Source organism: Marmota monax, unplaced genomic scaffold, assembly GCF_021218885.2.
Source record: "Marmota monax isolate L192 unplaced genomic scaffold, Marmota_monax_Labrador192_F-V1.1 WCK01_AAM20220418_F8-fsc00447, whole genome shotgun sequence".
Classification (NCBI taxonomy): Eukaryota; Metazoa; Chordata; class Mammalia; order Rodentia; family Sciuridae; genus Marmota; species Marmota monax.
This window is the reverse complement of record NW_026694198.1, coordinates 26,615-48,608: the sequence shown is the minus strand read 5'-3', so window position 1 is coordinate 48,608 and position 21,994 is coordinate 26,615. Positions and strand designations below refer to the sequence as shown.

The 21,994-nt window shown below is 41.6% G+C and overlaps 1 protein-coding gene across 1 annotated transcript in view; it reads left to right on the top strand.

Moving 5' to 3' along the window:
- Nucleotides 1-13,929: 13,929 nt before the first annotated feature.
- Nucleotides 13,930-21,994, top strand: part of LOC124108034 (putative vitellogenin receptor) — a 31,462-nt gene continuing 23,397 nt past the window's right edge. Inside the window, exons 1-5 of the mRNA XM_058586092.1 lie at nt 13,930-13,940; nt 14,996-15,195; nt 17,819-17,932; nt 20,648-20,767; nt 21,164-21,406. Of these exons, the coding sequence (XP_058442075.1) occupies nt 13,930-13,940; nt 14,996-15,195; nt 17,819-17,932; nt 20,648-20,767; nt 21,164-21,406 (688 nt within the window). The remainder of the gene's footprint in view (nt 13,941-14,995; nt 15,196-17,818; nt 17,933-20,647; nt 20,768-21,163; nt 21,407-21,994) is intronic.

The window sequence follows — 21,994 nt, the reverse complement described above, 5'->3', positions numbered from 1 at the left end:
CTTGCAGGAGCCCTAGGAAGGTTGGAACCTTTCCTCCCCAACACAGATGACCTGCAGATCTCTGAGAAAAAAAAAAGTTTGTTGTTATAAGCCATTGGGTGGTTTGTTACTCAGCATTCTTGAAAAAAATAGTTGAGAAATACAGGGTCACTTCAAGTTTCATGGCAGTGGTGAGGACATATTGTAAGGGTCAGGCGAAGCGTCGGAGAAAGAGACCACCAAGTGACCACTCATGCAATTGGCAGAAGGGGATTTATTGAACCAGCATGCTGGGGCTCCGTGCCCACTCAAGAAGGGAGAACAGCCCAGAGCCCCGAGCAGGGGCTGAGCACTGCTTAAGTACACTTTTTTGGGGAGGGCGGGGATTTTACATACATCACAGTCTCCTTTAACAAATCATTATACACCGCGGGAAAATCAAACAACAGCTCCTAAACATGATTAGTTCATTCATTGGCGGGAACAGGTCAGGCTGGAGTGATAGGTCATTTCTAAACGGGGTACACATTCAAACTGATTGGTTTTAGGGCCTAAAGGACTATGTGACCAGTTACACAGAGTCCCAAGTTATTGGACAACCAGGGAGTCAGTGGGAATATTTACTGGGCAATTCCAGTACTGTCCTAATAGCTACAGGGATTTCAGGTTTTGCAGGTAGCATAGAAACCTAACAATACCTAATCCTTTACATTTTAACTCAGACCTTGCAGCTTAGAAACTTTACAACACCCGGTCTTTTACCCTTTAACTTTTACGCTTTAACTTCAATTTCTTTTACCCTTACAATATGATTTCCGGGTAAAGAGAGACACAGTTAGAAATGTATCACAAGGTGTCTCCTCAAATAATTTTCTTATGGTTTCTGTTGTCATTGTTTACCTTATAACCACAGACTTAACCTTTGTGCTTATAAACTAAAGTACATAAATTATAAAAAGACACAACTCCTGTCCCGTTTTCTGGGGACAAATTTATTCACCTTCACTTTAGATAATAACACTTTGGAGCCCTAATGTACAATTGCAGAGAAGTTAGGGGAAATGCTATCTTCCCTGGAAAATATCTTTTTTCTCAGAGAAGGAAGAATAACTGCCTGAACAAGATCAGGATCCATATTACATATACATTAATAAGCACTAATTACAGACTATTGTAGCTAAACATTTTGGTTTGATATGTGACATATATCTCAACTTTTAGTTAAAGAAGATTCACCATCGACTACTGATAATCTATGCTAAAAATGTTGGTTTTAGGCCTTAGTACTACTGCTTGGATCTACAGGAATGCTTCATTCATTCAACAAATACATTTTGAGCACCTTCTCTGAGCCAGGAATGAGCAGTGAACAGAACAACCACAACTCTTTGCCCTAATGGAGTTTACATTTAAGAAGTGGAATACAGACAATTAACAAAACAAAAGAAGAAAGAAAGAAATGAAATGGTTATAATAGGGAGAAAAAAAAACAGGGAAGTGCCGCAGTCTGGCTGGGCACAATCAGGAGCCACTTGTCAAAAGAAACTAACTTTATTTTTAGAACCACACACGCCAAACAAAATAGCCTCTCAGGAAAAACCCTCAGAGCCTCAACTGCCACCACCGGCTTTCCACAAGCCTCTCTCTCCCCCACAAGCTTCTCTCCACCTCCCCCAATCCTCCTGCTCTTGAGGCCGATTGGCTGGGTCACGTGGGCGGAGCCAAAAAAGTCCCCCAATGAGCAGCTCCGTGGTCTGAAAGGGCAGGGAAACAGTCCAATGAGCATCACCGAAGAGGAGCCAATCAGCTAGATGTTGCTGGGGCCGAGAAGCCAATCAGCTAGATGTTGCTGGGGCTGCTGTGAGCCAATCATCAGCCGGCAGCTGGAAGTTTGCTGGCAGCTGGAAGTTTGCTGGGGCCCCTCAGGCTGTGGCTCTCAACATCTCCCCCTCTCTGTTTAAACAACAAGCATGTGGCTTAGGGACCGTGCCTGTTAGGCAGTCCAATTCAACATATGGTCCTTACCCGTCATCGGATGAACTGACCTCTAGGCGTCAGCCTCCTGTCTTAGGTTGGTACCACTGCAATTGGATCATACCCGTCACCGACTACCGGTCCAGCATACAGCCATACTTGTGGATAGGCCTTTGCACCTGTGGGGGGGTGAGGTTCTTTGCCTCACCTCTGTTGGCCCCCAAATTTTAGACCATCACTAGTAGAGGAGGATGCAAAATGCCATGACATTAAGCCAATTGAGGGCTCCTTTGAAAAATTGTACCACCGGTGACATCATCAGCAAAAATACCCCAACACTACCATAAGTCACTGCACCAACAGATAGTTCACAATGCATACAGGTGAGCTCACAATGTGTCCAGGCAAGTTCTGCAAGCAGTTCAGTGATGGCTATTGTAGAAGCTGTAGATTGGTTTTATCTTTGACTTCACCAGCACTGGGATGAAGATAGGAATTCTGGCAATAATGGCTAAAGAAAAAATTATGTAACATTACAGAAGGCACTAAAAGAAAACAATTTTCTTAACAATTTACATTATCTTTAAGAGAATTATTAAATATAATGAAAAGGAAAGGTGAAAGTAAACAAACAGATCTGTTAACCTTATTTTTTGTTTACATATTAAAACAATCCTCAAGAGTTGTTTACCCAATTTAAATTAAACCATATAAATCACGTGAAAAAAAATATTTGGATCCATTTTATCATGAGCGCTCATCATATATGATATATGGACATACGTACATTCAAACATATAACACAAAACACAAGTGTGCACACATAATATAATACATACAACACATAACATTATAGTAAAGGCCTTATAACTTTTTACAGGTGAAATCTCCATTGCAATGCTTAAAAACTCTATAGTCAAAAAATAGAACTGATCAGCAAAACATTAACCTAGGTCTATATGAGCTCAAAAAACAAAATAGAACTTCATGATATGGCAAAGGGCAATAATAAAATAGATATTGAAAAAAGCATCCTGGTTCTGTTGCAGATGTAAGAATAGCCAAACTGGAGTTTTGGATATCAGTTGTTATGGATTTGAGCCAAATCATCTTCTTTTTGGTCTGTAGAAATCGCTTTAGTTAATCTTTCTGGAATCCAAATCGGCTGCTGTTCTCCCTGTGGAAACACACAAACAGACCCCCGACTCCAGACAATTACTGGGTCAGGACCTTTCCATTGTCCTGTTAGAATATCCTTCCAAAGTACCTTGGGCTTATGTACATTTTTTGGACACATATGCCTTTCCGCAGCACTAAGTCCTGATGAATCCAAATTTAAAAAGTTTAGAGTAAAAAGGGTTATTTTAAGTTTATCTTTGGGGAATATATACCCCTTCCCAATTCCTTCTTTTTGCTTTAATAAGTACATTTTAATAGTTTGATGAGCTCTTTCAACTATGCCTTGTCCCTGTGGATTGTATGGGATTCCTGTTATATGAGTAATGACAAATGTTGAGCAAAATTGTTTAAAAGAGGTAGAAGTATAACCAGGGGCATTATCTGTTTTTAACTGTTTTGGAACACCCACAGTGGCAAAATTTTGTAAGCAATGAGCTATAGCATCTTTAGTTTTTTCTCCGGCATGAAGGGAGCCCATCAAAAATCCAGAAGAAGTATCAACTGTAACATGCAAATATTTTAATTTTCCAAATTCTGGCAAGTGTGTGACGTCCATCTGCCAAATATGGTTAGGTATCAATCCTCTAGGATTGACTCCAAGATTAACTTGTGGTAAAAAGGTCACACAATTTTGACATTGTTTTATTATTTGTCTAGCTTGTTCCTTAGTTATTTTAAAATGCTTTTGTAAAGTATTAGCATTGACATGGAACTTTTTATGAAAATTTATAGCTTCTTCTAGTGTAGAGAAAATATGTATGTCATGTGTAGTTTTATCTGCTAAATCATTGCCCAAACTAAGGACTCCAGGCAATCCTGTATGTGCCCTGATATGTCCTATAAAGAATGGATCTTTTCTGTCCCAGATTAGACTTTGTATAGTGGAAAGCAAAGAGAAAACAGTAGAAGAAGGGGAAATCCTACCAGCATCTTCAAGAGATACTATAGCATTAACTACATACTGACTATCAGAAAATAAATTAAATACAGAATCTTTAAACATCACAAAAGCTTGTAAAACTGCATTAAGCTCTACCTTTTGAGCTGATTGTTTGGGTACTAAAAATGTAAAAGTTTGATCAGGGGTAACTACTGCTGCTGTACCATTATTTGACCCATCAGTGAATATATTTGGAGCATTCATGATAGGTGTTTTTCTTGTCATTTTTGGAAAAATTACAGGATGCAATGACCAAAAAGACAATAAAGGATTAGACGGTAAGTGGTTATCAAATGAAACATTAGATTTGCACATGATTATTGCCCAAGTATTTAACTCATTAGCTAACTCATCAATTTGATTCATAGTATATGGAGTAATAATTTTATTGGGAGAAATTCCAAACACTCCCTTTGCTGCTTTTATTCCTTTGAGTATTAATTGTCCTACAGCCTCAGGATACCTAGTAAGAATAGTGTTAGGAGAATAAGATAAATGTATCCATAATAATGGACCTTCTTGCCAAAATACTCCTGTAGGAATATTTTTTGTTGGTAGTACAATAAATAATAAAGGCAAACTTATATCAATTCTATCCAAATGCATATTTTCCATATATGTTTCAATGATTTTTAATGCCTTTCTTGCTTCAGGCGTTAACATTCGGGGTGAATTTGGATCTGATGGACCTTTTAGGATATCAAATAAAGGTCCCAACTCTCCTGTTGGTATACCTAAATAAGGCCTTATCCAATTTATGTCTCCTAATAACTTTTGAAAGTCATTAAGTGATTTGAGTTGATCTACTCGTATTTGAATTTTTGGTGGACGGACCATGGTTGAGGATAGTAGAACTCCTAAATAATTAATTGGAAAATTTAATTGTACTTTATCTATTGCTATCTCTAGATTATAATTTTTTAATAAGTTTGTAAGTGTGGCATAACATTCTAGCAATGTGTTTTTATCTTTGTGTGCTAATAATACATCATCCATATAGTGAAATATTTGTAGTTCAGGATTTTGATTTCTAAGTGGCTGGATTACTTTGTTAACATAAATTTGACACATAGTTGGGCTGTTAGCCATCCCTTGAGGGAGTACTTTCCATTCATATCTCTGATCAGGACCTTCATGATTCAGTGCAGGGATAGTAAATGCAAAACGTGGACTATCCTCAGGATGAATTGGAATTGAAAAAAAACAATCTTTAATATCTATAACTAAAACATACCAGGTTTTTGGCAAAGCAGACAACTGAGGAATCCCTGATTGAGCAGGTCCCATAATAACCATCTCATTATTAATGGCTCTTAAATCTTGCAATAATCTCCATTTACCAGATTTCTTTTTGATGACAAAAATGGGAGTATTATGGGGAGATACAGAAGGTTGTATATGTCCTTCTGCTAATTGTTGTTTGACCAGGTCATGGGCTGCTTGTATCTTTTCTTTAGTCAGGGGCCACTGAGGAACCCATACTGGTCTTTCTGATTTCCAAGTAATTTTTATTGTCTCAGTGGCCCTTTCTGAAAATCCAACCCATGTCTGTCTGTTCCTTGATCTATTTGTATTGGTGCTGCTATACCTTGTTCTTGTTTTTCTAATCTTTTTCCTTTCCTAAAACCTTGTCTAGTCATAATAGTGGGTGCATTTTGGTTGATGTTATTTGTTAATGTCAAACCTAATTGATCTAGGACATCTCGTCCCCATAAATTTACGGGAAGATGATCCAATACATATGGCTGTATAGTTCCTTCGCATCCTTCAGGATCCTTCCAATCTAATACCATTGCACTTCTATGGGGATTAGTCGCCACTCCTAGGCCTCGAAGCGTTTGAGTGGCTTGTTGTAATGGCCAATGTTTTGGCCATTCTTGACGAGAGATGATGCTAAGGTCTGCACCTGTATCCAGTAGCCCATTAAATTCATGTCCTTGAATATTTAGTTTTAGCATGGGGCGAGAATCTAAATTTAAAGAAAGCATAGCCCAATCTACACCTGTGGAGCCTAATCCCTTGGAACCTCTTTCTACAGTACGACTGGAAAATTTATCATGTAGGCTGGGTATTATTAGTAACTGTGCTATTCTATCTCCTGGTGAAATTACTGATATACCCTTTGGAGAACTGGCTATAATTTTTATTTCACCTTCATAATCGGGATCAATTACCCCAGGACTTATCATAAGTCCTTTTAGAGTAGAAGAGCTGCGTCCCAATAATAAGCCTACTGTTCCTTTGGGAAGAGGTCCTTTCACCCCTGTGGGAATGATTTGAACTCCCATCTCTGGAGTTAGTACTGCTCTGGCGGAGGCGCGGATGTCCAACCCTGCGCTCCCTCTGGTTTGTCTGATGAGGGATCTGATGGACAATGTGTCCTGGGCACTACCCTGATGGGGTTGCTGGGTTCCTCCAGTGCTCCGTATATTTGTGGTTTTGGGCCCCGGAGCATTGGGCCCCCCTGTCCATTTTTTGGCAATGGAGCCCGATGCCTTTCTCCACGATATCGTGGATAAACACCTGGTCCTTGTTCATTTTTTGATAATGGAGTACCCTCTATGGTGGTTTGAGAACGGCATTCATTAGCCCAATGTCTCCCTCTACGGCATCGTGGGCAAATACCTGGTATTCTACTCCTTTGATACCTAGTTTTGTTAAACCCTCCTCCAATGGGGCAATTCCTTTTAAAATGTCCTGTTTGTTCACAATTGTAGCATGTTCTTGGCCTGGCATCTAAAGCCTGTTTTACTGCAGCTGCCACAATTTGCCCTTGTTCATTAATGTCTCTGGCATCTAAAGCCTGTTTTACTGCAGCTGCCACGACTTGCTCTTGTTCATTAATGTCTCTACATAATTTAATATATGTGTTTAAATCTTCATGTTTCCATGGTCTAATGATATCTCTGCACCAACGATTCGCTTGCTCATAAGCCAGGTGTTTTAGTAATGGCATTGCTTGTTCTGTATTCCCAAAAACTCTGGTAGCTGTTTGAATAAGCCTATCTACAAATTCAGCATAAGGTTCATTAGCTCCTTGTATTACCTTAGATAATTGACCTTATAAACCTCCATGTCCTTGTAAAGTCTTCCATGCCTTAATTGCATCTGCAGCAATTTGTGCGTATACGCCAGGATCATATGCAATTTGTTGCTGCTGATCCTCATAAGGTCCCTTTCCTAACAACATATCTAGATTTCTCTGAGGATAACCAGCTGCTGCATTTCGCCTAGCCATCTCCTTGCAAAATTCCTCATTGGCAACCTTCCATAACAGGTATTGTCCTCCATTTAGCACAGCTTTACACATATTAGCCCAATCTGCTGGCGTCATGTTCAAGTTGTTAATGGATTCGACCATGCTTACAGTGAAGGGTGCTTGAGGACCATAGGTTGTTACAGCCTCTTTTAGCTGCTTCACTGTTTTGAAATTTAAAACTTGGTAAAATCGCTGCCCTCCTGCCTCAAATACAGGGCATGTTAATATTTGAGACCTTGTCTCAGGATCCCAACTATCAACTGCGGGGGTTGGGGGCCTCCCAGCATATGGAGGTGGCGCTGTTGGTTGGACACTTACGCCCTCTGGTGATAGAAAGGTGTTAGTAGCAGTCTCCTGTAGAGGTGGTGCTGTTGGTTGGACACTTACACCCTCTGGTGATAGAAAGGTGTTAGTAGCAGTCTCCTGTTGTAACTTTCCCCCTGATGGCTTTTTCTGTTTTACACTTTCTTTCTCTGTCTGACTAGCTTGAGAGGCCTTCTCTTTTACTTGAATCTTTTCCTCTGTCTGACTAACTTGAGAGACCTTCTCTTTTACTTGAATCATTATGACTTCTCCTTCCTCTACCATTGTCTGAACTGAAGGCTTTGGACTAAGCAAACAAGATACGAATGTCCACAATGGCAATGTGCCAACTGGCAGAGTCCCTGGGCTTTTGTTTTCTATTCTTTTTAAATCTTCACCATGATGGTTCCATTGTGATATATTCAACAACTCCTCCTTAAAAAGCCATGGGCTACATTTTTGTATTGTATCAACGTATGCCCTGACTGCTCTTGATTTTACTGGGATGCCTCCTTCCTCTAACAATTTACTTAACACTCTTTCAGTTTGTTTTTTACTAATTTCTGATCCCATATTTCTACTATAATACAACCCAACAAGATGACGCCAAACAAAACCGAGACAGAATGAAATAAAAAGGGAACAACAAAAAGTCATTATAGCCTTTCTATCCTCCTGACATGTGCATCCGTCCTTTCTCCCTATCTGTTCCTCAGACGTAAATAGTTTTTCCTCAGATGTGAGCGGTTTTTCTTCCGTCTCACTCATCTCCAGGGACAGGCAACTTAAAACAAAAGTGAAGCAAAATAAAAGAGGAATCTTAAAATGGCTACCCATCCTCTCGCCCTGCCCTCAGGGGCGAGCAGTTTCACTTACCCTCAGTCGCTCCCCGTACGGGCCACCAAATTCCGCAGTCTGGCTGGGCACAATCAGGAGCCACTTGTCAAAAGAAACTAACTTTATTTTTAGAACCACACACGCCAAACAAAATAGCCTCTCAGGAAAAACCCTCAGAGCCTCAACTGCCACCACCGGCTTTCCACAAGCCTCTCTCTCCCCCACAAGCTTCTCTCCACCTCCCCCAATCCTCCTGCTCTTGAGGCCGATTGGCTGGGTCACGTGGGCGGAGCCAAAAAAGTCCCCCAATGAGCAGCTCCGTGGTCTGAAAGGGCAGGGAAACAGTCCAATGAGCATCACCGAAGAGGAGCCAATCAGCTAGATGTTGCTGGGGCCGAGAAGCCAATCAGCTAGATGTTGCTGGGGCTGCTGTGAGCCAATCATCAGCCGGCAGCTGGAAGTTTGCTGGCAGCTGGAAGTTTGCTGGGGCCCCTCAGGCTGTGGCTCTCAACAGCTCATAACCCACTTGAATCAAATTGTGAAATATGATATATCAAGAACTATGTAATGTTTTGAACAGCCAACAATAAAAAATTAAAAAAAAAATGTTATATTGGGACAAATGCTGGAGAGTGATATTGGTCAAATTTTATTGTTATATTATATGCATGTATAAATATGCAACAACAAATCCTGCCGTGATGTACTATCATAATGCACCAACCAAAAATGTGGGAAGAAAAAGAGTGAAACATAAACACCTCCCCTCCCACCAAAAGATGTCGTTTCACAGTCTACTGGCTTGCATAGTTTCTCATAAAAGTCTGCCATTATTCTTATCTTTGTTCTTTCCACTGCACATTCATCTCTTTGCTCGGCAGCTTTTTAGAATTTTCTCTTCATCATGGGTTTTCTGTTATTTGTTTATGAAGAGGCATCATGCAGTATTTTTGAATTTATTCTGATTGAGTTGAATTTTTTGGATAATATTGAGTTTATACTTTTTACCTAATTTAAAAAATGTTCAGCTATTATTTCTTCAAATATCCTGAACCCCCCTTTTCTGTGACTAATTGCAGATATGTTGCATAGCTTGATATTGTTCCATAGTTGCTGAGACTCTTCATTTCATTTTTCTTTTCCCTGGTGCTTCATTCTGAATACATTCTCTTCTGTGTTCAGATTCAATAACTTTTACTTTTGTATGATCAATTATAAATCCCATGAAATGAAGTTTGCCATATCTAGAAGTTCCATTTGGTTCTTTTGAACAATTTCCTTTTCTTTACTCATTAAACCAAAGTTTTCTTTTACATCTTTTAGCATGTCGAACACATTCATAATAACGACTCTAGAATTCTTCTGTTAATTTCATCTTCTGTGTCTTTCTCATTGATTGCTTATCTTATGCCTTTTTCTCCTGCTTTTTGATGTCTATCGATTTTTACCAACTATCAGATGATTTGAATTTTACATTGTTGAATTCTCAAATTATGTTTATTACTTTAAAAAGCACTGAACTTTTCTATGACAGGCTGTCACTTACAAGTTCATTTCATTATTTTAAGAGTTATTTTAGGGAAGGTCTAGAATATCATGTATTATAGGGCTATTTCTGCCCCAGATGTAAGCCACTGACCTCTGGAGTTGCTACCAATTGATTTTACATTTACTGAAGTCTTTTTACTCTTGTTGGAGGGGACCTAAATGTTTACTAACCTTTTTAAAAATTGTAAATTAGTTACAACTTCCCAATACCTTTTCTCCTTCCTATCCTTGCAGTTTCATGGAGTTTCACCCTATGCCTACACAAGCAAGTTCAGCCTTCCTATGCAGATTTCTGAAACTCTTTTATATAGATTCCTTCACTTTGGAACCCTAACCTGAAAATTCTAGCCTCTTTAGCCTCCCTGAACTCGATTTCTGCCTCCTTAACTTAGTGAGACCCCCAGATCTGTCTGGAGTTCCTCTCCCTGGGATCTAGTCTGGATATTGCCTCCAGGTACTGATAGGGCTCCCCAGCTGCCACGCTGCTCAGCTGGTCCACTGGTCCCTGGGGACAAGTGGCAGCAGAGCAGTGGTGGAGTGGTGGAACAACAACTTGGGCGGGCTGGACAACAGGCAACAAGCATGGGCCGAGGCTGCACGGACCCTGCCATGCCTGCTTGGGCATAAGAAGAACAGACCAACACTACCGGCGAGCCAAGGTACATTGACCTGCCGTCCTAGCACAGACACCAGCTGCACGTGGTCTTGCAGCTCCAGATCCAGCTCTTCCACCCAAGCATGCGCAATTCATGGACCTCAACCTTCAGCTTCCTGAAAAGTGTTGAGAAAATGGAAGCAAGGCAAATCCATTGGGATTCAAAGCTAACCAATAGCATTAGTACATTTCCAAGTGTTAATTAGCATAATTTTGGACCAGTAGGGTTATACCTTTTCAAGCTCTGATTAGCATAAATTTGGACCAATAGCATTGGAGCAAGTGCTATATAAACCCCTAGACTAACACACTGAAACTGTGATCCCTTTAGGTTCACTTTCGTGCTGTTGGAGTTTGGTTTCTGTGCACATTTGAATTGCTCATCCTGGTCTCTCAGGACTTCATATTCTGAATTCAAGAGACAAGAACTCAGAAGAAATTGCGGTGCTGGGGTTTGTTGCAACATTGAAAGACCCAATCCATCATTGAGAGCTGCAGCGTGCTTTATGGCTGCAGAGGCTTGTAACTTAGGCAGACCCATGTCACCTGCCGGCAGAAGAGGAGGATGAGTTTGCCTCAAAACTCCGTTTTCAGCAGGAAGCCTGGGCTGGGGTAAGACATCTGTTTCTTTCAGTGATCACAGTTCTGAACTCCCTGTTGTTCAGTGTGTCTGAAAATAATTGGGTCTTATGTTTTATTTAATTTTCTAGAGGTTTGTGGTGGGTGTGTATATTCAAAGTCTTTAGTTTCTCATGGTTGGAGTGAGAAGTTTATCTTGTTTACTTGTTCAAAAGACACTTTCTCAGTGAGCGCTCTAATGGCAATGTTCTTTAGACTTCCAACATCCCTCCCCCCAATCAGCACTCCATATTCCTTTTACCCAACTCATTTTCTCCATAAGAGTTTCTCACTCTATAATGAACTACAAAATATTTGAACTTACTGTTTTCCTCTCTCCTGCCAGCCACTTATATTAGAATGAAGATAGATTTAAAAAAAAATATATTGACTTTGCTCATTGGTGCATCCCCAGTATTCAGAATGATGTTTGGAATATACTAGGTCATTGGTAATGTTCAGTGAATTCAAAGATGTGAATTTCTATGCTTATCCACAGGGAACCTGCATTAAAACTTTTAAGGAAGAGAAATCAAGTAAGACAAACAAATACAAATCAACAGTCACTGCAATCAAACAATTTCAGGAAAGAAATCAACAGATGAATTTCAAGATCCTCAAGACCAAGTCTAGTTAAGTGCTGAAATGAATAGCGTATTGCCATTGATGAAGTCTCTGTTGGGGGTGTGAGCTTGGAGGAGATATCAGGAGCCAGGTTGTTAAGCACTGTGAGGTTTAGTCATCTGGGGAAAAGCAGGAGGATCATTCTGAACTGGCTCTTCTCTTTTTGCCTCTCCTAACCTCCCACACTTCCTGATCTCTGAACTGTTGACCATTAGGGAGTATCTTTTCCGTTAGAGGACAGAGACAATCAGGGCAATTAGTGGTGGTTACAATGAAGGGACAGTAAAGTTAGGAAAAGAACAAGAACAAGGTCACTGGGGATCTATATTAGTTTGTTGCTGCTATAACAGTCATCTATAGACTTAGGGGCTTAATGCAACACAAATTTATTATCTTAACATTATGGAAGTTAGAAGTCTGAAATGGGTATTAGAATCAAGTCTTCAGTCACCAGGGTGTTATGTGTCTTCTGAAGTCTTATAGGAGAGAATTCATTTCTTTGCCTTTCTAGCTTCTAGAAGTTTGCCACATTCTTTGCCTCATCACATCCAGCCAGCAATTACACCACTCCAATCTCTGCCTCCATTATCACCTTTCCTTCTCTGGCCCCCCTGTGTCCCCTTTCCCATGTAAGAATTCTTCTGAATAGCTTGAGCTGTGCCCCCCTCCCCACAATAATCCAGTGTAATCTCCCCATTTTAGGATCCTTAATTTAAACATGTTTACAAAGTGTCATTCCCATGTAAAGCAACTTATTCATGGGTTCTGGGTATTAGAATGGATGGAAGTGGAGCAGGGGACATTCTGCTTACCACAGACAGACATCTGTTTAAAAGACGAAATGTGGAATGTGAAGAGAGACAAGAAGAGGAGAACACATGTGACTCAAATGAATGAGGTCCAAGAATATGGTAATTTAAAGACAAATATAAATATTATTTGTGTTGCATCACTTGTCTGTGACGTTCTGAGCTGGTATAGCTATTAAGAGACAATGCTATTTATAATAATAATAAGGCTGTCATATAGATGGACATAGGTATAGACTGCATGTTCACCTCCTTCCCACACAATTCTGATGTTGAAACACTAACCCCTGATGGGATAGTATTAGGAAGTGTGTAAGAGTCTGTAAACAAGTCTGGATGGTGCCTGGCATTTTGCCAGAGGGAGTGGTTTGTGAAGTAATGCCAGGGAGCCATTAAGTGTGGAGATTCCTTATTGGTTGACTGATGTATCTAGTTTATGCTAATTAGATAAGCTGAGTGGAATGTATAAATACCGCTCCTGTCCTGCAATATATGGCTTCCACTCCTGCTGTATCAATCTACACAAGTTGCTCTTCACCCCCCCCCCACCCCCCTCCACCCCGGTTATTTTGCCCAGCCAGCCGGGCTGCGGCAGACGTGGGGACTTTGTGATGTAATTATATCATAAGGGTGGAGACTTTACTATGGGACTAGTGCCCTTGGAGGCATGAGAGCAAGCTTGGTTACCTTCCTTCTGCTCCGCCCCCACCACCTGCCACGTGAGAACATGCTAAGATGACAGCCATCTGAGAACCAAGAAGTAAACTCTCAGAACCTGAATCTACCTAAAACCTTAATCTTAGACTTTCCAATGTCCCAAACTGAGGAAATAAACATCTGTTGGTTAAGTCATTTGTTATGGCAGCCCAAACTGACAAAGACAGTATATAATCTCATTTAGTTAAGATTTGATCCAGGTCTATGGGATGCAGCTAATTACTTCACTAGTTTTAATGCCTTCATATGAAGAGAACAGGTCTACATTCTTATTATTCTTGATGACTCTTATCATGTTACTGAATGCTATTAGGTATCTACAATAATCTGGCTTCAAAGCATCAACATTTCAGTACAAATCATGCTAAAACCAGAAGGTCTTTTAAATTGGTGTATGCAATTAGAGCATATAATGAATTTAAAGGAAACTTCAGAGCATATGGCATTCTGAAGTCTTCAAGTGCAGTTTGATGGAACCACAGTGAAAATGAAGAGGAGGTATGATTTTAAAGAAAGCTGTTGGACTACAGTGTTGCAAATAAAATCTAAGGAGGCACTTTGCAATTCAGTTTTCTGTTTCTATTTTTTCCTAGTATTTTATTGCTGCCTCTCATTCCCCAAAAATATAAATGTTCCTTGCCAATTTAACATAATAAATTCTAATTCCATCAGGTTCTTTCCAAGAAACTGACATTCACCTCTCCTGGCATACTGGAAAGATGGAGTGTCACAGCTTAGCTTAGTGAGGGGGACAGGTTGGGCAGTGCCCATGAAAATTATCCCTCATCACGTTCATAAATAGTAGTGTTTGAATAAGATGACCTCAGGGTCCTTCCAGCCCTACAGTCTATGTCCCTATGGGATTTTGCCTGACTCTGGTTGAGACTCATCAAATGTGATCTTCCAGTCCACCTTCAAGTGTTTGGAAGCATCCCACTTCTCTCAGCCATACAGATTGAAAGGGGAATGGTATTCTCCAGGGCTTTTGTGTTGTATTCTTGGTTGGCTGACCATTAACCAAACAGGGTTGCTGCCTCTGGCAGCTGTCATCGTAAACCCTGGGTTATGGAAGGTCTGATTCTCCCTAGATGCCCTGGGAAGGGGGTTGGGGTAAGAGGGGATTATTTCCAAGAGAACAGCACCAGAGACCTGCAACCACAGTGATGCTCCAGTTTGGAGTTATTAAGCCCTTGCTTTTCCATGAAATGAGAGGACCAGCAACAAAGACAGCACTTGTGAGGGCGATGGGTTTAGAATCTAAAGTCCTGTTGCAGACCTTGAGCACTTTAAGATTCCTGGGTAATTCATAAGTACCTAAATATCGCTGACCCTCCCTTTCCTTGCCCCTAAGTCTGTCAGGAGCCAGGACCTGAATAGGCTTTCCTGTTGCAGGTGGGGGACACGGAGTTCCAGCCGCTTCTCAGCGCTAAAGAGCTACAGAGACCAATGTGAGGGCGCAGCAGTTCTCCGGAGCAGCCCACGTCCTTCCCGGGCAGGTGTTCCCCGGCAGTGCCGCGGATTCCCAGCTCCATCCTTCCATGGCTCCTCCCCAGTCGTTCCAATGAGCAGCGGGCGCGGGAAGCTGGAGCCCGCCCCAGGCGCAGCCGCGCGCCTCCCTCCACCTCCCTGCCGGTTCTTTTCACCCTGAGCGCCGCTCCAGCCCGGAGGCGCCCCGTCTCCTGCCCAGCCATGGGGAGCCCTACGCTTCTTTTTCTGCTTTCAGTGGTGCTAATCGCGATGGACAGCGAGGCCGGTGAGTGAGGTTCTCGGGCGGGGATGCCCTCAGAAGGGACCGTCCGCGCAGGGTACAAGTGTCCCTTGCTTTGGGGATGGATGCCGAAGGAATTGAAAGCAGAGAACTTGGGGCACCTAGCGTAGGGTGCTGGGTGCCCCGTTGTGCGGTGGCGGCGAGTTATGGAGGAGGTCCTAGGTGGGCAAGGCTAAGCCTCAGGAGTAGCCGCCTGGATGAGTCGCAGGGCCCTTTACAAACCTGCAGGTGGGTGAGAGGGGAGGTGGGCTCAGCCAGCGAAATCGGTGTCTTTTTCCAACGGTGTCACAGCAGGGAAAAGGAGCTCTCTCCACCCTGGGGGTGCCGCGGGCACTTTTGCTTCTGGGCTCATCCTTCTCCTCAATGTTCGGGCTGGGTGGGATTCACTTTCTGGCCCTGATCTCCCGTTTACCTGCGCCCTAGTGTGACAGGCAACAAATGTAGCTTTTTGGAGGTCAGGACCTCGTGAAGAGCCGCTTCACGCCAAAAAAAAAACAGCCCAGGGAAAAGGGTGATGGGGCCTGAAGTGCCTTAGGAGTGCATTTCTTGCTGTACTTGTTGATGTCTCTTAGGTGTAGGCAGACCCAACGCTCAGATGAGCTGAGTGGAGTGTCCAGGGTGGCAGAGAAATGCGTTGTTCCCCAAGGGTCAAACTAGTGGCTGATGATGTAGTCAGCTGTAGGAGATGTTCAGCATTTATGAAACCATCTGCCCTGTGGGATTGTTAATGCCTGATTGTCCACCATGAATGAAAGGCAGATTTAGTCATTTTAATTTACAGCGTCAAGGTACTGTTGACAGCTTGGAGGAGGTGTCACTTTACAACAGTTGTTTTTCTCCTAGGAAGGTTCTAACCCTCAGAATTTGTTGTTAACATGGTCCAGTATCTCTGCTGTGGCTTATCTGCTTGCACTCTTCTGAAACAGGATTTAAAGTTATTTGTCTTTTGTTTTTTGTTTTTTTTTTTTAAACAAAACAGTGATTTCCAACATAACCTACTATGAAGGCGTCTTTATTGTCTGTTTTAGAACAGCATGTAATCATTGTACTTAATGTATTGACTGAGAAAGCTATGGTGAATTTAATATATAAATAAATGTATTAAGTACATTTCTTATGCAATTACAGCAAGCCCCCATGTAGATAAAAGTAAGGTTTGAGACCAGTCTGCAGATAGTATGTAGAATCCTTATGCATTTTTGTTTCCCAGATTGAGAATCACCAGGACAAAATACTGTTCAAGTTCTGACTCCTGTGATGGGTAATCTTGGAGGGTTGACTGCAACCCTAATTGAGATCCTTCTGGAAAGAGCTACTGGAAGAGGTAGCAAAAGAATTAATGCTTTATGAGCACGTGGTATACTGTGTGCCAAGCAGCTTTGTGCTCATTTAATCCTTAAATCTTCCTCTTAGGATCACTTATTTACTAGCCTTATTGTACTTATTGTATAGATATTAAAACTGAGGTCCAAAGAGAGGAATTAACTCTCCCAAGATCACATTAAGTAGGTGATCTAACCAAAACTCTAACCCAGGTGGCCTGGTGACTTAGCCTGTGTTCCCATGGCAGCAGTTGCTGACATCGACTGGTCTGAATTTCATAGTTTTGTTCTTGAGTTAAGCCAGATAGCTGGATGAAATGTGAGTAGGTGGTGGAGAAGCTGCTATCCATTGATAAGTGATATTTACTCAGTATTTTATTTTTGGTCTTTTTATACTCCAGACTTTAAAAATCAAATGTGGAATAACTATATGGAAAGCACTACCTCAAAGGGACACCAGTCAGAACTGGGACGTTGTCCCTTCCCAAGAAGAGTAATCTGCACAGGAGCCTTTTGTGGTCCACTTCCATGGCATAGCTGTGTACAGTTGTCACCAGAGTAGGACTGGCTGGGCCTTCTCCACATGGTGCAGACACTTCTAGTACAGGATTTGGATTATACTTTATAGGAATCGATTGATTTTCCTCTCTGAAACTTAGGTCACTGTAGTAAATGAAGTACAGTTAGGCTTCCTATTGCTTCGCCTTGAGGACTGTCAGTATCTGGCTTATTTTTAACATCAATCATTTTGGAAAGGTAAAAAAAAACACAGGTTCACGGCTTGAATAGAACAATATGAATCACTCTTGCAAATAACTGAAAATTATTTATATCCTGGCTATTAGAGGCATGCTAAAGATATTATGTAGGATCAAAAATTCTAATGTTATTTTAAGATGTGTCTGTACATCTCAAATACTTGGAGCCTAAACTTGTAAGTATTCCTTCTCCAAGGCTTTGGGATTCAACCAGAGCTGAAAGCACCATCCTCATGTCTCTGGGTGCACAAATGTGAGTCGCTTCTTTCTAACAGGGAAACAAGGAGGCACACAGAAAGCCTCCAGCAACAACTCCATGACCCCAGAAAGAGCTGGTTCCCTGGAAGTTCACTGGTGAACCCACATGGGGCTTTGGGGTACTAAGTTCCCCTGGTGTTTTCCTGAAAATGAGGTGAAGGAAGACCTTCCCAAATGACCCCTTACTGCTTTTTATCATGACAAGGTGCTCCCTTGTACCCAAGGGAGCCAGAAACTCTCATGGCTCTTTTTCTTGATCATCTAATGCAGATGAAGCAGAGTGTAACAATACGCGGCAAGCTGCATGTGGTGGAAAGTGCATTCCTGTGGCCTGGCTCTGCAATGGTGAGCAAGAGTGCGCAGATGGAACTGACGAACAGTGTGGTAAGTGCTTCTCAAGACTCAATCGTGAACTTGACCCTGATTGCCAAGTGCAGGTTGTATATCCCTAATCTGAAAACCCCCAAATGCTCTAGAATCTAAAACTTCTTGAGCACAAACACAACACTGTAAGTGGAAAATTCTACACCTGACTTTGTATTGTGGCTCATAGTCAAAATGCAAAGGCACTAAAGATAACTGTATATAATAATCTTCAGATTATACGTATGAAGTGTATATGAAACATAAATGAATTTTGTGTTTAGATTTGGGTTCCACCTCCAAGATCTATTATTATGAATATTATTATGCATATCTATTATTATGTAAATATTCTTAAGATTTTTTAAAAAATCCCAAATCTGAAACACTTCTAGTTCCAAGCATTTCAGATAAAGGATACTCGATTTGTGCTAGATTGTCAAGTGTCCATTCTCGTGGTTTTCAGCATCTTAAAGGGTAGGCAGACATGGTGAATTCTTTGGATTGTTGTAGGCTTTCCCAGGGAGAGCCTGGGATGTGTCTTGAGATTGTCAGAATAAGGTTCGCACCTTCAACTTAGACTTAACCACATACAAAAGTTAGAGTAATCCTGTGGTTTATCTTTAGGAAACCCTTGAAGACCCTGGGACACATAATTTGTTTGGAATATAATCAGTTAGTTCAACTTTCTAAGTTTAGAGACTTTGTTCAATGAAAAAGCCACTTTGCAAATTGACCATCATAAAGAATACTACAAAACCAATAGTCACATCAGCCACTTTGCAAATATCATGCTGAAATGAAGCTCAAGTATTCTGTGTTCAAAGTGCTCAAAGCTCCAGAAGGGTCACCTGAACACCAGTATATGTGGGAAACTTCTTAGTAGGTGACTTATATACATCCTTGTATTGTGATTGTGGAAGGGAAAAAAGTCCTCAGGAAAAAATCAAAAACCCCAAGGTACTTGGTGAGTACCGCATCCCTTTTCTTTACCCTGCCTGCATATTCCTGGTCAGTTACTACAGCTAACTTAACATGAATATTTGATATTAGAATTGGGGAACTAGCTCAGTGGTAGAGTGAGTTTAGCATGTGCAAAGCTCTGAGTTGTGCAAAGCTCTGAGTTGTGCAAAGCTCTGTGTTCAATCCCTAACACCACATGCACAGTAACACAACAACAAAAATATCTCCCCCAAAACAGAATAGCTAGCAACCACATAATATTACAGATAGAAAGAAACTTTTTGGCTTACAGAAATGCTTTGTTCTATGCCCCACCATGCTTTTTAATTTTACCTTAACTCTCTAGGTTTACTTGCTGCCAGTAGGCATACTTAGATGGAAATATTTGAAGGAACCAACAGTTTCTAGATTTTCTTAGATCTTTAGCTGCGCTGGCCACTAGCCACCTATGGGGACTTAAATTTATTAAAATGTACAAAATTTAAATAAAACTCAATTGTATTATATTAGCCGCTTTCTTTTCAGTATTGGGGAGGGAACCCAGGGCCTTGCACATGCTAGGCAAGCGCTCTGTCACCAAGCCATACCCACAGCCCACTTGTGCATTTCAAGTGCCCAGTAGTCACATGTGACTAGTGACATGTGACAGAACAGACACAAAACGTTTCCATTGTCACAGAAAGATTTGCTGGGCAACTGTGTTCTAGCAGGATGGTGTGAAGGATAAACCTTATTAGTTTGCTGGGCAGTTGTCCCTTGGTAAGGGACAAGTATATCTTGGGAAAAAAGGACAAGCAAATTCAGGGTTGACTCCAGTGGCAAATTGGTAATTATTCCTTCTCTAATTTAATACATGATATGAAACCCAAATTTGTTTATTTTTCTCAGTAGCAATGCATTTTTGGGGGGTGGTGCAGTACAGGCTATATGCAAAAAGGGAGTGCTTCAGAGATAGAGGTGTGGAGCCACAGCACAGAAAGAGGAGGAGGCAAGGGAGCTCCTGGGCAGAGGGAACCAGAGGGGGTTGAGTCTCTGGGTCTGAGAACTCAGAAGGGCAGAAGAGGGTTGGGGGTTTTGTTTGGTTGGTTTTTGGGTGACCGGGGATTGAACCCAGGGGCACTTTACCTCTGAGCTACATACCCAGCCCTTTTATTTTTTGAAACAGGGTCTTACTAAGTCCTTGATAAGTTGCTGAGGCTGGCCTCGAACTTGGAATCCTCTTGCCACAGCTTTCCAAGTCCCCTGGGATTACAGGCATATGCCACCACATCCCTTGAGGGTTGGGGATCCTTATATCACTGTAGGGGTGTTCCTGGATGAATAGGGTCTTTGGTGTACATGGCAGAAAAAGAATTTCAGCACACACCAGACAGACAGCAGACGGGTTTATTTAGGAAAGCAGAGGCACATTTAGGGGAGAATGCAGGCTATCTCAGAGTAAAGCAATGAGCACACCTTCAATGGAGAATGCTGGCTCTCCCCAGAGGGAGAGACAACAGCCCTCTGGTCTGGGGTGTTAATATTTATAGAGGTATGGTAATGTGGGGCTGAATAAGAGGTGGAGTCAGGGTAGAATTATACAATTTCAGGCCAATTTTCCCTGTACTTCTATTTTGCTTATGTTATTTTTTTCTGGCAAGGACTCAAGCTAAGGAAGTGGGCTAAGGACTTAGGCTGGGCTGCTCACCATGAAACCCCAATTTAAAAACGGCCACTATCTTGACAAATTCATCTTCCTTTGCACCTCTTCTTGAACACCACCCCTGGTTGCAGAGGAAGCATGCCGTGGACATCCACAAGCCTGGCAGTGTGACGATGGGAGGTGCATTTCTGTCAGTTGGCTTTGTGATGGTGCTGGGGACTGCTTGGATGGCTCCGATGAGGTTGATTGTGGTGGGTAGAACACATTTTTAATGTTCTCTCATCTTCTCTGTTCATTAGCAGTATTTATCGATATAGTATTAAATGAAATAAAGAAGTCGTTAAACATCTGTATGCCATATGTGCTAAATATAGATATTGTCTCTGGTATTATAAGAGAGTTTTTAACCTGAGTCTCTCTATTTTTTTTCAAAATGAAAGTGATTATGAGCTTCATTGACATTTTGAAAACTTCTTTGGGGTGAAACTTCAGTTGTACAAAATTGTGACTGTGTCTCCAATGGTTGGCGTCTCTTTTAGTTCTCAGAGTTCTGTAGACCAAGTCCCATGAGCAACCCATAGGTACAGTGGAGAAGCAGATCCATAGAACACTGGTTCGGCCTCACCAAGCCAACTCCTGCCTTTCAGACGTGAAGGTGACAGCATGTCCAGACCATAAAGTCCAGTGTCCAGGAAAGTCTCGGTGCCTGGATGCTGGGGAACTCTGCGATCTCCATCAGGACTGTGCAGAAGGGTCCGACAGAGCACACTGCCCCCAGAGCCATTGTCTGGCTGGGCAGTGGCAGTGCCAGAACAAGGTGTGTGTGATGGACAGCTGGAGGTGCGATGGCATCGACCAGTGTGGCGACTCCTCAGATGAGCACGTCTGTGGTGAGCCTTGCTTCCCCACGTGTGTCTCAAGGACAGATGTACTATGTGGGTTGCTTTATGCAAATTGCATTTTAATCCCTACAACTGAGGCTGCATCCTATATCTAAAAACAGGATGCTTCTTCCTAGCAGTAACCAACATGTAGTTATCTGCGGAAATGTAAAACAGTGCTTGAATAGAAACTTTTGTGAGGGATGGATGCTCTGAGCATTGCCTGGAATCTTCCCACTATTCAGTTATGGCCCAACCCATGGAAAGCTGACAGATGACTCTCAGCCTTGTGCAGCCAATGTAGGAGGGAAAAATTCCTCCTTAAGGGTGGTAAATCCCCAAAGACAAGTACTACATTTCTCTTCTGGACCTCACATACACATTGTAGTTGTTCCTGACTTCTTGGTGAACCACAATCCCAGTTAATTTTTTTTCTAGCATTAAACCTATAATATCTATATATCTATTATACTCTAATATCTAATATATTCTAATATTTTTATGATAAAGTATAAATCAATCTCATAAATAGAATACTTCTTTTAGGTCAAGTGTTGACCAACTCTAACACTACTTCATTTGTAACTATTTAAAACT